The 14,727-nt window shown below is 43.9% G+C and overlaps 2 protein-coding genes across 2 annotated transcripts in view; one reads left to right on the top strand and one right to left on the bottom strand.

Moving 5' to 3' along the window:
* Positions 1–5,321, bottom strand: part of lamc1 (laminin, gamma 1) — a 78,605-nt gene extending 73,284 nt beyond the window's left edge. Inside the window, exon 1 of the mRNA XM_044219684.1 lies at positions 4,517–5,321. Coding sequence (XP_044075619.1) covers positions 4,517–4,889 — 373 coding nt within the window. The 5' untranslated portion in view covers positions 4,890–5,321. The remainder of the gene's footprint in view (positions 1–4,516) is intronic.
* A 5,564-nt stretch (positions 5,322–10,885) lies between these two features.
* On the top strand, positions 10,886–13,351 carry LOC122886963 (tripartite motif-containing protein 16-like). The gene has a single exon (XM_044219738.1). The coding sequence runs from the start codon at positions 10,974–10,976 to the stop codon at positions 12,627–12,629; it is 1,656 nt and encodes a 551-aa protein (XP_044075673.1). The 5' UTR covers positions 10,886–10,973; the 3' UTR covers positions 12,630–13,351.
* Positions 13,352–14,727: the final 1,376 nt, after the last annotated feature.

Raw genomic sequence — 14,727 nt, 5'->3', positions numbered from 1 at the left:
AGACTCAGTCCTTACCGACCTCAGTGGTGGTAGTTAGTAGTTACATTACGCTTAACAAATCATTTACTAACGCTTCACAAATCAGTTCTTAGTCAGAGCAACCTTTGTGTGAGCAGCTCGCGTTGTGCTTCGACCAGCCTTTTCTTATTAATGCTTAAGACCGAGGCGTAAAACAATAACTACGTTAACATTAACTAATAAATACTACGTTATTTATTAGGCTTTAATGAAGCCAATAGTTTAAACGTATGAACGTTTCATAAAGGATGCGTTTTCCTGATTGTAGAAGACTGCCGTGTCGGACATTTTGGACTGAACAGAAGCCACGAAACATTTCACTGATCCGTAACTAGCTTTAGTTAGAAAAGCCCTGAGAGCAAGCAGACAGAGCAGATTCTTTGATCAGACTGTGCCAGACTCCATTCAGAATTTTGCCAATTTTCGACTGTGTTTTATTCAGACAGTTCTCGCGCGGCTGCTTGTGTCCAGATTTGACAACTTTGGCTTCTTTTGTGAAACTAAAAACTATACTTTTCCAAAGTGAGATATTGAAAAAAGTATAGTTTCGGGTGTCAGTACAGATCAGGTACAGGTCCACAGGCAAACTACTGATACTAGCATTGAAATATTTCCTACAATATCCAACTCCAGTCACAGTGTCTTATAGCGAGTGACGATCTGCGAGCAGGTTTAGTTTCCCTCGTGGATTTCAGCTGTGTTGGTTAAATCCAGAGGCCCCTCTCTGTCCATCTGCAGGTTTCTTCTTTGTGGGTCTTTCATGTTGCCTCGGCAGTCTGAGCTGCAGAGTCGAGTCGGGACACGTCGCCTTCCTGCCGCATCAAAGAGTCCAAACACACAGAAAGACTTCCAGACCTGAGCTCCGCAAACACATCTCATTTCCTGAGATTAAGACTGCCGGCATCACAGCCTCAATCTGAACTTTATCATCCACAGACGCTCGGGGATTGAGAACTCAGCAGATTCACCTGATTTTGAGGATAAAAAGGTGGAAACGTGAGCAATGTCTGGTTCCCGGGGCTGGGCATCCGACAGCTGTAGTCAAAAAGTTGGCATCAAATGTTTTGTCAGAGTTATGATCTTGTTGACTTATTTGATCAGATAGCTCCTGATTTCTATCACTTTATCAGGTTTAAACTGTACTTCTGTTTTGGATCAAACAGCCACCACCAAAACATTTCACCAGTCTGATGTTGTGATCGTCAATGGATGGTCACCAGTTCCCCCCCGCTGGAGAAACAAACAACCAATCAGAGCTTTTGTAATTGTTCAGCGAGCTTCATAAACTGCACTTCTTTCTCAGCTCTTTCTAAAATGTGGAGGCTCATCTCTGTTAAAGAGCACTTTGGCAGAAAAGGACAAAATATTTAAGACTCTTCTAAACAGGAAACAAGCTCCTCAACGAGCCCTTCGACTTTCAACAAACAGTCGCAGAGCCGCTTCCTGCCGAGCCGACAAACATTTAGGAAATTTACTGAAAGATGTAATTACACAATCACAACGACTGAAACAAAACCCTCAAACTCCGCCGGACGTGGAAATACGAGGACTTCATTACCCAGAAATCTGCGACGCTTTAAGAGGAAAGTTTACCGGTGATCAAACTGCCCACGACAGCGACTGAACTGACTTTATATTAACAAACAGGACGCTCACTTCCTGTTTCAGCCTCAGACGGCAGCTGGGTTTTTAAAAATAAGAGCAGCTTTAATCTGATCTTTCCTGCTGGAAGTGTGCTGAGGTGTTCTGACTCCACACATTTCCTCGGCCACACATCTGAGCCCGACGCTCTGAGGTTATCTGCAGCAGAACAAAGCCTGAGCGCTGCTCGTGAAGAAGGCGGCGACCCGACAACGAAAACACAGCCTGGAGGACACAAAACTCAGCGCGTCATTAAACGCATTTCCATTTGAAAACGAGGCGTCGAGCCCGCTGCAGCCCTGACCTGAGCTCAGTACCTGAGGCTACAGAGACAGCAGCTCCAACCAGCAGCGTGACTCAACCCCTCAGGAATGGCAAGCACTGTTAAAAGCAGTAGTGCTGCTGGGAGGCCAGAGGCACACCGGCTTCAGAAATAGACAGGTATTTTTAAAAGGCAGAGGCGGAGCTCCGGGAAAACCAAGACGACGGCTAACAGAGCAGCCACGAGGGGGCGGGAAGTCAGCGGGGCTGCAGATAAAGTCTGATTTGATTGGCCGTTCAGTCTGGAAGAGATAAAAAGTCACAGTTTCCCAGTCCACGTTTACATCTGCGGACGTAACAGCCCAAAACCCGAAGATGTTTAGTTTCCTGTGATATGAAACTGAGAAACGCAGCAAACGTTTGGCATTTTAGCTTCGCTCGTGACTTAAAAACAAGTGATCGGGGATCAAAATTGTTGTCGATTCATTTTCTGTCAATCGATTAATCTGACTACTTAGGACGGAAAGAACAGCAGCAATGAGGATGAGAAACCACTTACTGTTGGACAAAAAAAAAAAAAGGTCTAAACTCAAAGCTCACTTTTTAGATTTCTTCCAGAGCTTTCTGCCACATGTTGTGGCCTTCATCAGCAGATAGAGTTTGGAGTTTTACAACAACAACAGCATTTTATGTTAAATTTTCTTTCCGTAACCAGCTAAGAGCTTCTTTTAAAAAAAAAAAAAAGACAGACAACTGAGCTATTTCCATGAAAAGTCGGAGGACGACTGTGAGATGTGATTGAAAGCTCCGGAAAAGGCTCGTAAATCGACCTTGCAGGGCTGAAGCCGGGATTTTAGAAACACCCAGTAAGGTCAAGGGTCAAAGTCTCCCAGCAGAACGCCACAAACCAAGGCAGTGTTTACTTGCCACCAACCAAACTCTGTACAATTTTCTGAGTATTTAACAAAAAATAAATTTGAAAAATCACGAATTTCACATTGCATGTAATCATTGAACCGTTAAATTACATTTTGTGTAAATGTTTTTAACCTTTTTACATTATAGTCTACATGTTGTTTCTCTTCACACCAGGTGTGTTATTCTTAAACATCTTTTACTTCAACGGGTGCAAGCTTTGTGCCAAAAAGCAGTAAAACTTTAGGTTATTTAACGCTGCGACCAACAAACATTTTCATTATCACTTAATTTGCAGATTATTTTCAGGATAATCGTTTGTCAGAAAACACAAAAAAAAAAACAACGTGAAGTCTTAAAATGTCTTGTTTTGGGGAACGTGGAGAATATTTGGTATTTTTGCACGAAAAAGGACTTTAAATGGTTAACTGATTATCAAAAATAGGTGCTGATTCATTTGCTGTCGATCGATTTATAGTTTCAGCCTAAAAGTATCAGAAACAGCCTTTAAAACCCAACATGTGTAACTTCCTTCGGTCCCCCGAGGAGACCAGCTGTCCCCCCCGGGAGGACGCCTCGGTGATGCGTTTAGGGGGCCGACAGGACACCGGGCTGCTAACTTCACACCTCCGGCTGTTTGTCGAGAGAAAACCAGAGTCTGTGCAGTTTTTGTCAAACAAACACTTGAAATCACAAAGTGAACGTGACGTTACTGCTGGGAGAGGCTGAGCCTGCAGCCAGGCCAGAAAAGAGCTGCAACCCCCATCTGCACACACACACACACACACACACACACACACACACACACACACGTCTGTTTCATGTCATTGACATAATGCCTTCCCTAGACCCGAACCCGAACCCGAACCTAATAGTAACCTGAACCCTAAAACCAAGTCTTAACCCTCAAAAAGCCGTCTCTACCTGTGGGGACCGCAGTGACTGTCCCCACGGTGTGCATTCAGGTTACAGTCCCCACCGGGATATAAGAGCGTGAAACACTCACACACACACACAGTCCACCCCCAACAATGAAAACCCCCATGCTGCTCCGCTGGCAGCAGAAAGCTCCCAAGTTTCCAAGTTAGAGACACAACTCCATGACATTCCTCTTTCAGCTCGTTTAAGGCCATTTCACATTTCTTTCATGCGAGTTCGGCATAGCACAGAGTTAAGCAACCCTATAATCTCCATACAACAGAAAGTCGCACCAAACTCCGTAAAAACACTTCACCAATTTAAAGTTTTCGCTCTAGTATTCAACCGTGCTCACATCAGATGCCACAATTGCAGCTCTTCTTTGAATTGTGAAGACAGTGTCCACGATTCGGCACACGGCTACTACATCAAGTAGCAGTTTGCTTCACGAGCTTTTCAAATAACAGCTGTTCATTGCTGCCCGCTGAGTTGTATTTAGATGCGAAGAGGCAGAGAGAATGATAGGCAGAGCTTCTGTGTAAAGTTGGAATTTACTACAGAAAGTGTGGTTTGAGGGTATTAAGTGTGAGCCGAATAAACGAGTGGTTCCATAAAATGTATAAAATATATGTGGTTGTTTTCACCTATGTAGGTGCGTTTTTCAGCAACAATGAAAACCTTGAATTGTGAGTTTTTCCAATGGGATTCGGCGCGGAGGATCTCTCGCGCGGAGAGAAGGTGGGTGTTATCGGGGGGATCTTACCGAGGTGCAGGGTGAGGTTGATGGAGTTCGGGTACTGGATGCCCGCCAGCATGGTCTGGCTCTGCCACCAGGTGGTGTCCTGCTGGTTGTTGTAGTCGGTCAGGTACACGGCGCTGTGGTGGTTCCGGGGGTCCCGGGCGTCGCAGATGTGGCAGGACTTGGTGACCCCGGTGGCGCCGGTCTGCACGCAGTACTCCTCTGGCGGAGAGCCGCAGGTGTTGGTCGCCACCACGGTAACGTTAAAAGCGGCGTTAACGAACTCGGGCATGCAGCGCTGCGGCGTGTCCTGGTCGTCCGCGCACTCATCCATGGCAGCGCGGACGCACACCGCCACCCAGCTCCAAGCGACCAGAGCCCGGATTAAACTTCGCATTTTTTTCAGTCCTCCCTCTCGACCAGAAAGACTCTGCGCGAACTCCGACTCAAACTCTCCCTGAACTCGTCCCAAAAGTTTGCGGTAACTCTCCGGTTACTGACAGACCCCCCTCCGAGGAATCAGCAGCGGCAGATTGTCTTCGCTCCAGGCCGCGTCCAGAGCTTCGTGTCCCGGCTGTCCTGCTGCGTGTGGGTCGGAGCTCGGGCCTCAGCTCTTTGTGTCCGCCGCCATGCGCAAACTCCAGCAGGAAAAGACGAGACTCCAGACTACACCCAGCCCGCTACTGCGCAGCTCTGCGGCGCAGAGGACACTGCGGCCACTTCCGTGTCACCTCGGAGACAAAACTTCAGGAAAAAGTCTCCACACTGTGATTTATCTTTAATGAAAACTCCTGAAGCAAACCCCCCCAACAGTTCAGCAGTTAAAGAAACATCAGTTCATGTTTTTATCAAACAACCTTTAACTTTGTGACTTTCCAGCGTGAAGAAATCAGACTTTATTGTTAGAAATAACAAACTACTTCAGTATGGGGGGGGGGCGGTGTCAGCGATGACGAAACAGGAAGATTTTAAAGTCAACATAATGACGTAATAGTCAATTCTGACCTTTAAAGCTTAACATTATCTCAAAAGTGGGACTTAAACAGTAAAAATGTTGACTTGTGTCATAATTTTTTAACTTAAATACAAGTTATCCAAATGAACACATTTTCTAGTCTTTAAACCATAAATCCGTCTTATAACTGTGATTTCTCTGCAGCGGCGGTCTGATTTGTGGTTTTTGTGAAAAGTCGGATTCTTTCAACCCTGCAGGCCTCTGAAATCTTTAAGAACACCTAAGAACTCAGTGGCCTGTAACGTGGTTTTGAAGGGGATCGGGTCTTTAGACTAACGGACACAGGATTCCGGTCTGAGCCACGTCAGAGAAGATGAGGAGACGATGAAGATCGGACTGAAGATGTGTGTTCATCAGCACACAGTGCAGCTCTGATTAGATCTTCATCAGCACATCTGTCACAGGTCAAAGGTCAAAGGTCAGACAGAATCTGATTGTTTAAACGGTGGAGGAAGAAGTGGATGGAAATTAGTTTCTAACAGTTTGTGTTTGTTTTCATCGAAATGATCCGATAAATGACGAAATTCGAATAAACCACTTAAACACAAACAGACTTAAACACTCAGAAGGAATTCTTTTGTCTTTTTAAAGCCGTTTTCACATCAGACGTTTGCACTCAGAGTGTTTCCGTTTCATTCAGCCACTTTTTCAGTGTGAACACGTTCACAGAGGCAGCGGAGCAGGAAGCACTCAGAGCCGGTACTGCAGTGAAAGTACTGATACACACTGTACACACACTCTGCTGCAGTAAAAGTACTAACACACACACTCTGCTGCAGTAAAAGTACTGATACACACTGTACACACACTCTGCTGCAGTAAAAGTACTAACACACACACTCTGCTGCAGTAAAAGTACTGATACACACACTGTACACACACTCTGCTGCAGTAAAAGTACTAACACACACACTCTGCTGCAGTTAAAGTACTGATACACACTGTACACACACTCTGCTGCAGTAAAAGTACTGATACACACTGTACACACACTCTGCTGCAGTAAAAGTACTGATACACACTGTACACACACTCTGCTGCAGTAAAAGTACTAACACACACACTCTGCTGCAGTAAAAGTACTAACACACACACTCTGCTGCAGTAAAAGTACTAACACACACTGTAAAACCCTCTGCTGCAGTAAAAGTACTAACACACACTCTGTACACACACTCTGCTGCAGTAAAAGTGTGAGCGTGTGATCAGGAAAAAGCCCTTAAAGCATTAAAGCAGTGCAGCGTCCCTGTGGCTGCTGTGCTGTTATATATTCTATCATCAGGTTATTATTCCTCGTGCATTAATGTAAAGCAGGATGTTGCTGCTGCAGCTGGTGGAGCTGGAGCTCATGTTGAACCGGTTTGTATCGGACTGCAGCTGATGATGCTTTTCATTCTGGATCCATCTGCCCATTCTTTTCTCCGTCGATCCGTCGATCCATCGATCGATCGATCGGTTTGGAAAACTGGTGAAAACGGTGAGAAACGCCGTCACGACGACCCAGAGCCCAAAGTGACGCCTTCACCGTGTCGTCGTGTCCAAAGCTCGACGTTATTAACAAACATTACAGTTATTACAGTCGTTCAGAGGAAAAGCAGCAGATCTGCACATCTGAGCAGCTGCAGCCAGGAAGGGATTTACAGGAGAAACGACTTCAGACATCAAAACAGTTTTCTGTCAATCGACTAATCGATTAATCGATTAATCGTTCCAGCTGTACAAACTGTTGGGGAGATTAATTTATGTTTTGTGTAAAAATCTTAATCTGTAAAGTTACTAAAGCCGTCAGATAAATGCAGTGAAGTCAAAGTAAAGTACATGTACCTCGAATTTGTGCTTAAGAACTTGAGTAAATGTTGGACCTTGTGTTGAATTTTCAGTCGTTGTTGTTTTTACTAAAGAGAGTGTCAACAGTTAAAATGTGGTTTTGACACATAAACTGCCGGGGAGTTTCATTTATAACAGAACATCAGATTTTACAAACTCTTCATGTGTTTTACGTGTAAAAATCTTAATAAAGTAACTAAAGCCGTCAGATAAATGCAGCGGAGTCAAAAGATGCAGCAGAAGCAGGAAGTGGCGTGGAAGGAAAAGACTCAGGTAAAGTACCTCAGATGTTTGAATCTGTTCGAGGAGAAACTGGACGCTTCAACTCGCTTTCAGCACTTTCTTTTATTTCTTCACCTCTCTGCTGGCTGAAAGCTTTTCAAACTGTCAGCCGCAGCAGGTGTTGTGTTCAGGTGCTGCAGACTCAGGTGGGCTTACTGGTTATAAAGACGTTTATTAAAGATCAGCCTCGTGCTAATTTGGAATCCTAATAATGAGTTTATTCTGCTCCTGAACACTGTATAAACGTTTTATATGAAAATCACAATGTGTTGTTGAACCAGCCGAGCTGCTCCGCAGGTGACTGGAAAGCACATCGTGAGGACAGGTGGCGCCCCCTGCTGGCCATCTTTATTTTCTCCAGCTGACTCCACAAACTGAAATCAGTGGAAGTGAATGAAATATGAGAAAATGCTGTAACATGTATGAAGCACTAATCTTTGTATGTTGCACGTTTCATTTGATTTGTGATAGTTTGGTTTCACATATTTACAAAAACGTGATTTCTTGTGTTTTGGAAATGAAATTCATGAGAAAAACACATTTATTTGAAAATGCTGAAAAAGACCAAATTGTTTTTTATGGGATTTATTTTTCACTTTGAGTCCATCGATACAAGCAACAAAAGAAATCCACGACGAACACAAATGAGAAAGTCTACATTTCATTTTCGATCATCCGTCCATGCTGCCGACCTTTTTCCTTTTCTGTCACTGAGCAAAGTGACGGCCGTATGGATATTATATCGTGTTATATTCAGTGCATAGCAATAACAGTACAGATCAGCTGATAAACTGTACAATTATTAACAACGAACGCAGTATCTGCAGGAAGTTTGTGTGGATGACTTCTGAGCAGATTATTTCCTGTGAATACTCCATCAGAGACGAGTTTTCATGATGTTTTTAGGAACGTTTTATACAGTTCTCTGTCTGTATTCTGTATTTTTAATAAAATTTTTAACAATCTTACATCCTTAATAGGCTTCTTCAGTGTTCTCCTCTCCCTGACTCTTGTTCTGTTAACTTTCCTACTGCAGGACGAGGCTGTTGAGCAGAGAGGCAAGCTGTGAATACAGCTGGTGTTCAGCTCCTCATCGAGCCCTGATCCTGTCAGATCCTGAAGTTTACATCTTAAATAATAATCTAAACTTTTAAAATGACAATCTCATTAGGTTTCTTACAGCCCTTAAAATCAAGAAGGCCTCGCGACCCCCCCGGGAAGCTTTGGCGACCCCCAGGTTGGGAAGCAGTGCCTTAAAGACACGAGAGGAATAAAACAAGCAGCCGCTGAGAGACGTCGGCACTAAAAGAGTTTACGGTCAGCCTCAAAGTCGTAGTCCTCCTGAACATCTGAGCTCCTGCTTCCAGCCACTCACAGCTCATCACCACTGCTGGAAAGTAACCGAGCACATTTACTCAAGTACTGTACTGAAGTACAATTTTGAGGTACTTGTACTTTCCTTGAGTATTTCCATTTGGTGCTGCTTTATACTTCTACTCCACTACTCTTCAGAGAGAAACTCTTGTTTGACAGATTTAGTTACTGTGCAGATTAAAGGCTCCTCACACCCACTCAGGTGTTTCCGATCGCTCTGTCTGATTGGACCTTTGGTCAGGTGTGGGTGGAGCTGTGCTGGGTTTCACATGATGTCACCAAGCTCTATGCAGCGGTGGAAGAAGTATTCAGATTCTTTACGTCGGTAAAAGTACTAACACACACTGTGAAAATTCTCCACCACAAGTAAAAGTCCTGCATTCAAACTTTACTTAAGTAAAAGTTTGTAAGTTTTATCAGCAAAATGTACTGAAAGTATCCAAAGTAAAAGTCCTCACAGTGCAGTAAAACGCTCCCTGTCAGTGTTTTCCTACAGTTTCTACGGGGGATCCAGTGAAGGTCAAAGGTTGAAATGTATCAGGAGTGTCTTGTGTGTTGCTGGATAAGAAAAGTTCTTTGGTTTCACCTACATTTACTAAACACACTCTCCTCACACCACTGCTGAAGGAAAACTACATGATTAAAATATGCGCCATCTTTTGCAGAGTCCCCCTCACACAGAAGGCCAACCAGTGCCATATCGTCAGCACACTGCAGGAAGTTAAAGCGTGAGTCTTGGATTTTAAACTCATTGGTTTACACAGAAAATAACAAAGGTGATAAAATGGCACCTTGTGATGCAGCTGAGGTTCGAGTCCTCGTCTCTGACTCCTCACCTTTTACACACATTCTAGGATTGCATCATTTCAAATAAAAAAGCTGAAATTATTGCCTTTATTAGAGGTCGTTTGGCTTCTGATTCTCACTGACTGCAGCTTTTACTTTAGTTGGCCCTCCTTTATTTCCACTTCAAATCAGCCATGTTTTACAAAAGTCTTCTGGTTTCTTTTGGACTCATCTGACTTCCTGCTTCCACCTGCTGAAGTTCAGGTCGACCACAGTGTGTCTGAGGAAGATTTGATTTCATGGTGATACTTTAATATCAACACTTTTCTGTACAACTATCAGTAAAGCTTTAATCGTTTTAAGGTAATGATGAAAGTAAAAAGTTGGAGTGTGATCTCTGTTGATTAGCTGTGAAAAGACTAAAGATATTCATCAAATGCAAACAAACAAAAGTCCATCAACTCTACAGATTCATCAATTCATATGAATCAACAACTGCAGAAGCAGCTGATCTGGTTCAGTCGTGTCCTTCTGGATTCACAGCTGCAACAAATAACTTGTTTGATGATATTTGTTTAAACCCATCTGAAGCTTGAAATGCTGGTTTGGCTCCGGATGATCTTCTGAAATTCAACTGTTTTGTCACAAATGCTTCAAAGCCGATCATTAAATACTTGAGAAAATGATTATACAGCAGTTTAAGTATTTTCTGATAGTTTACTTTGATTATTGTCATTCAGCTGGTTTTTAACCAGTAAAAGAAAACTGAGCAGAATTTGAGGAAGAGTTGGAGAAACATGGAGCCATCACCGAAGCCTGAGGAGAAGAAGGATTTCACAGCTAAAAACTGAAATGTTTTCAAACGGGGAGCAGGTTTTAACCGAGGCTTCAGTGAAAATGAGGAAACAAAGTTCAGATTCACAGCGCTGCTCCTCTTCCTGGAATGAGTCAGCGCTTGACGACCCCTCCCTCTTCTTCCTGCTCTCAAACACAGCGAGCTCCACTCGGCCCACATATTTGCTTGTTCCCTCCCCTTCAGATCTACAGTTTGAAGATGGGTGTAGCCAACATGTGGTGAAGTGCAGGAGCTGACAGACCCCATTCACTGCACAAACACATGCTGTTTAGATCAGAGCTCAAACTCCTTTCAGTTCTCAGAAAGTGAAACTCAGACAGGCGTTGCCACTGAGAGGTGAAATGGCGCAGAAAGGAGTTCAGCTGGACCGGAAAACCTTCTCTTGTTCGATTTGTCTGGATCTACTGAAGGATCCAGTGACTACTCCCTGTGGACACAGCTACTGCATGAACTGTATTAAAACCCACTGGGATGAAGAGGATGAGAAGAACATCCACAGCTGCCCTCAGTGCAGGCAGACCTTTATACCGAGGCCTGTCCTGCTGAAAAACACCATGTTAGCAGCTTTAGTGGAGGAACTGAAGAAGACCGGACTCCAAGCTGCTCCTGCTGATCACTGCTATGCTGGACCTGAAGATGTGGCCTGTGATGTCTGCACTGGGAGAAAACTGAAAGCCCTCAAGTCCTGCCTGGTCTGTCTGGCCTCTTACTGTGACAAACACCTCCAGCCTCATTACGATGTGGCTCCATTAAAGAAACACAAGCTGGTGGACCCCTTCAAGAAGCTCCAGGAGAAAATCTGCTCTCGTCATGATGAGGTGATGAAGATGTTCTGCCGCACTGACCAGCAGTGTATCTGTTATCTCTGCTCTGTGGATGAACATAAAGGCCACGACACAGTCTCAGCTGCAGCAGAAAGGACTGAGAGGCAGAGAGAGCTCGAGGTGAGTCGACAAAACATCCAGCAGAGAATCCAGGACAGAGAGAAAGATGTGAAGCTGCTTCAGCAGGAGGTGGAGGCGATCAATCGCTCTGCTGATAAAGCAGTGAGGGACAGTGAGAAGATCTTCACTGAGCTGATCCGTCTCATGGAGAAAAGAAGCTCTGATGTGAAGCAGCAGGTCAGATCCCAGCAGGAAACTGAAGTGAGTCGAGCCAAAGAGCTTCAGGAGAAGCTGGAGCAGGAGATCACTGAGCTGAAGAGGAAAGACGCTGAGCTGGAGCAGCTCTCACGCACAGAGGATCACACCCAGTTTCTACACAGCTACCCGTCACTGTCACGACTCAGTGAGTCTACAGACTCATCCAGCATCGATATCCGTCCTCTGAGCTACTTTGAGGATGTGACAGCGGCTGTGTCAGAGGTCAGAGATAAACTACAGGACGTTCTGAGAGAGAAATGGACAAACATCTCACTGACGGTGACTGAAGTGGATGTTTTACTGTCACAACCAGGGCCCAAGACCAGAGCTGGATTCTTAAAATATTCACGTGAAATCACACTGGATCCAAACACAGCAGATAGACATCTGTTATTATCTGAAGGGAATAGAAAAGCAAGACTAATGGGAGTTCTTTCTTATTATAGTTTTCCAGACAGACTCACTAGAGGTTGGCAGGTCCTGAGTAGAGAGAGTCTGACTGGACATTGTTACTGGGAGGTGGAGTGGAGAGGGGAAGGAGTTTCTGTTGCAGTCGCATACAAGAATATCAGTGGATTTGGACGAAATGACAAATCTTGGGCGTTATATTGTGACAACAACAGTTATAACTTTTGGTACAACGATGTCAAAACTCCCGTCTCAGGTCCTCGGTCCTCCAGAGTAGGAGTGTACCTGGATCACAGGGCAGGTATTCTGTCCTTCTACAGCATCTCTGAAACAATGACTCTCCTCCACAGAGTCCAGACCACATTCACTCAACCTCTCTATGCTGGACTTGGGTTGTTTGGGTCTTTCTATTTTAGAGCCACTGCTGAGTTCTGTAAACTGAAATAGTCAGAAGTCATTTAAGGGACAGTGGGTTAAATTCTGTGTTTTAACTCTTAAACTTATTTTGTCTTCATGTTTGCTGCTGAGCGCTGATTGTTGTGGCGTTTCGTCACTGCACAGAGATCAGTTGTCAATCAAACATTATGGGTGGTCCTGTGACACCTTCTCATCAGCGGTTCTGTAAATGTTTGAGTGTCTTTAGGTGGCGCTCCTTCCTGTCTGTTTAGCCATGGAGGCTGTCGCTGCTCAGGATGACTTTGGCTGAGCTGAACTGACATTTCTCTGCATGAAGACGGAAACTTCTCTGTGCTCTAAATGTTGGCTGAATATTTGTATTGATGTGTTTGTCTGTTGTTGTTTCTCTTCCACTGCATGGGTCTAAAGAGAGAAAGCACCAGACCTTCCTTTATCGGAGATATTTTGTTTTCATTCATTTGTAAAGAAATCTATAATTACATTTACATTTGTTTGTTTGGTAGACCAGATGTTGTTGATCAAAGCGACGTACAAACTATGAGGTATTATAAACCTGGAATTATCATAATCAACAAGCAGATCATTGATAATCTTCTTCTACACAGCTGACACTCTGGTCAAACAGAGTGATTGTGTGGATGAAGTGAATCTGTACATGAAATCATTGAACAAGAGTCACTGAACTGACTTTACTGATGGGATGTGTGAACGAACTGAAGGTTTACATGATGAATAAACAAACGTGAACAAAGTGTTTTCTTCTTGTCTTCATTCCAGGGTCTCATTCAAAGCTGAAGGAGAAAATGTGACACTAATATGAGTCGAACTGAGGCAGTTTCCCTCCTGAAACACCACAAAGTGCAGTGTTCATGTTTAGAGCAGAAGAGCATTTGTCAGTCGGTCTCTGTGCTTTCAGCTTTCCTCACTGAAACAGCTTCGTCACAGAGAAATGAGCAGAGTTTTCTATCACTTGTTGCTTTTTATAGCCAACATTTTGTTTGTGCACTTAGTCAGTAAAGAGGATTTATTACACAGACTTAAAAAAGTGGAAAAATAGTCCGAATTCATTTGGTGGAGTTTGGGTGTGAAGAAGTTTAGTGGCGTCCTGACACACACGAGACAACAGATGGACTTGAGGTCATTTCATTGATTTTCATGGAGATGAAACTTCAGAACGAGGCTGTCGTGTTGGTTCAGTGTTCGGCTCTGTCGCCTCACAGCCGGACGATCCTGGGTTGGAAAGTCTGAATCCAGAAGGCAGGTGTCTCTGTGCTGCTTGTACACTTTAATGTCTCAGTGGTCCCTGAAGGCAACAGTCTGACATCTGCCTGTTGATTCTGTCACAAAATAAAATGTTGTCTTATAAATCAGCTGTGAAAACTTCCACTGCTACTACCATTACTACAACAGCTGTATTACTGCAGATAATTTTTATTACAGTAATAATGAGAAATATTATGTGTCTGCCAGGTTTTATGTCTAAGTGTAGACCAAGTGGGGAGTAAAACGAAAGAACATCGTACAAATAAATACAATGAAGCTCAGTATGAAACATGCAGTTTGAAGGATTTAATTTGCTGCAGTTTCCCAGCATGCTCTCTGTTGTGTTGCTGCTGTTTAAGTTGTGTTTGACCGGTCTCTGGTCTGTGTGCTGGTCTGCAGGACTGGAGGATCCACGTGGACCAGATGCATCAACACAGAGATGGGATCTAGTCCCCTCTCAAAGAGGCCATGGTGCGTTCACTGACCTGGTTCAATAATAACAGCAGTGATGGTGTTTAACTGCTGTCTGTGTGTGTGTCTGGCTCCTCCTGCTGTTTCTTATTTTAATGACAGAGGACAGTCTACACTGAATAACTTCTGCTCACTTTTTAATATTTACCTTCACTACAATGAGCCTCTGCTGTGTGAAACCTTCGTTACAACATACAGAACTGACGTGGCAACATACTGCAATACTACTTCTTGTGAAACACCATCAGTACACTCAGCGAGTATTAATGTTTTCATTGCACACGTGCTCTACATGAACTCCCTGCATTAAGCCTGTTTTTGCGTCGTTCCTGTGAGAATCGACATTTTATTGAGCTGCATTCTTTTGGTTGAAACGACAAATACAGCTGAAGTT

This window comes from Siniperca chuatsi, linkage group LG13 (genome assembly GCF_020085105.1).
Source record: "Siniperca chuatsi isolate FFG_IHB_CAS linkage group LG13, ASM2008510v1, whole genome shotgun sequence".
Taxonomy (NCBI): domain Eukaryota; kingdom Metazoa; phylum Chordata; class Actinopteri; order Centrarchiformes; family Sinipercidae; genus Siniperca; species Siniperca chuatsi.
This window is presented reverse-complemented; position numbering and strand designations above follow the sequence as displayed.

What these genes read in the sequence shown, in the direction of transcription:
- LOC122886963 (XM_044219738.1), top strand. Translation starts at nt 10,974, where the DNA reads ATGGCGCAGAAAGGAGTTCAGCTGGACCGGAAAACCTTCTCTTGTTCG.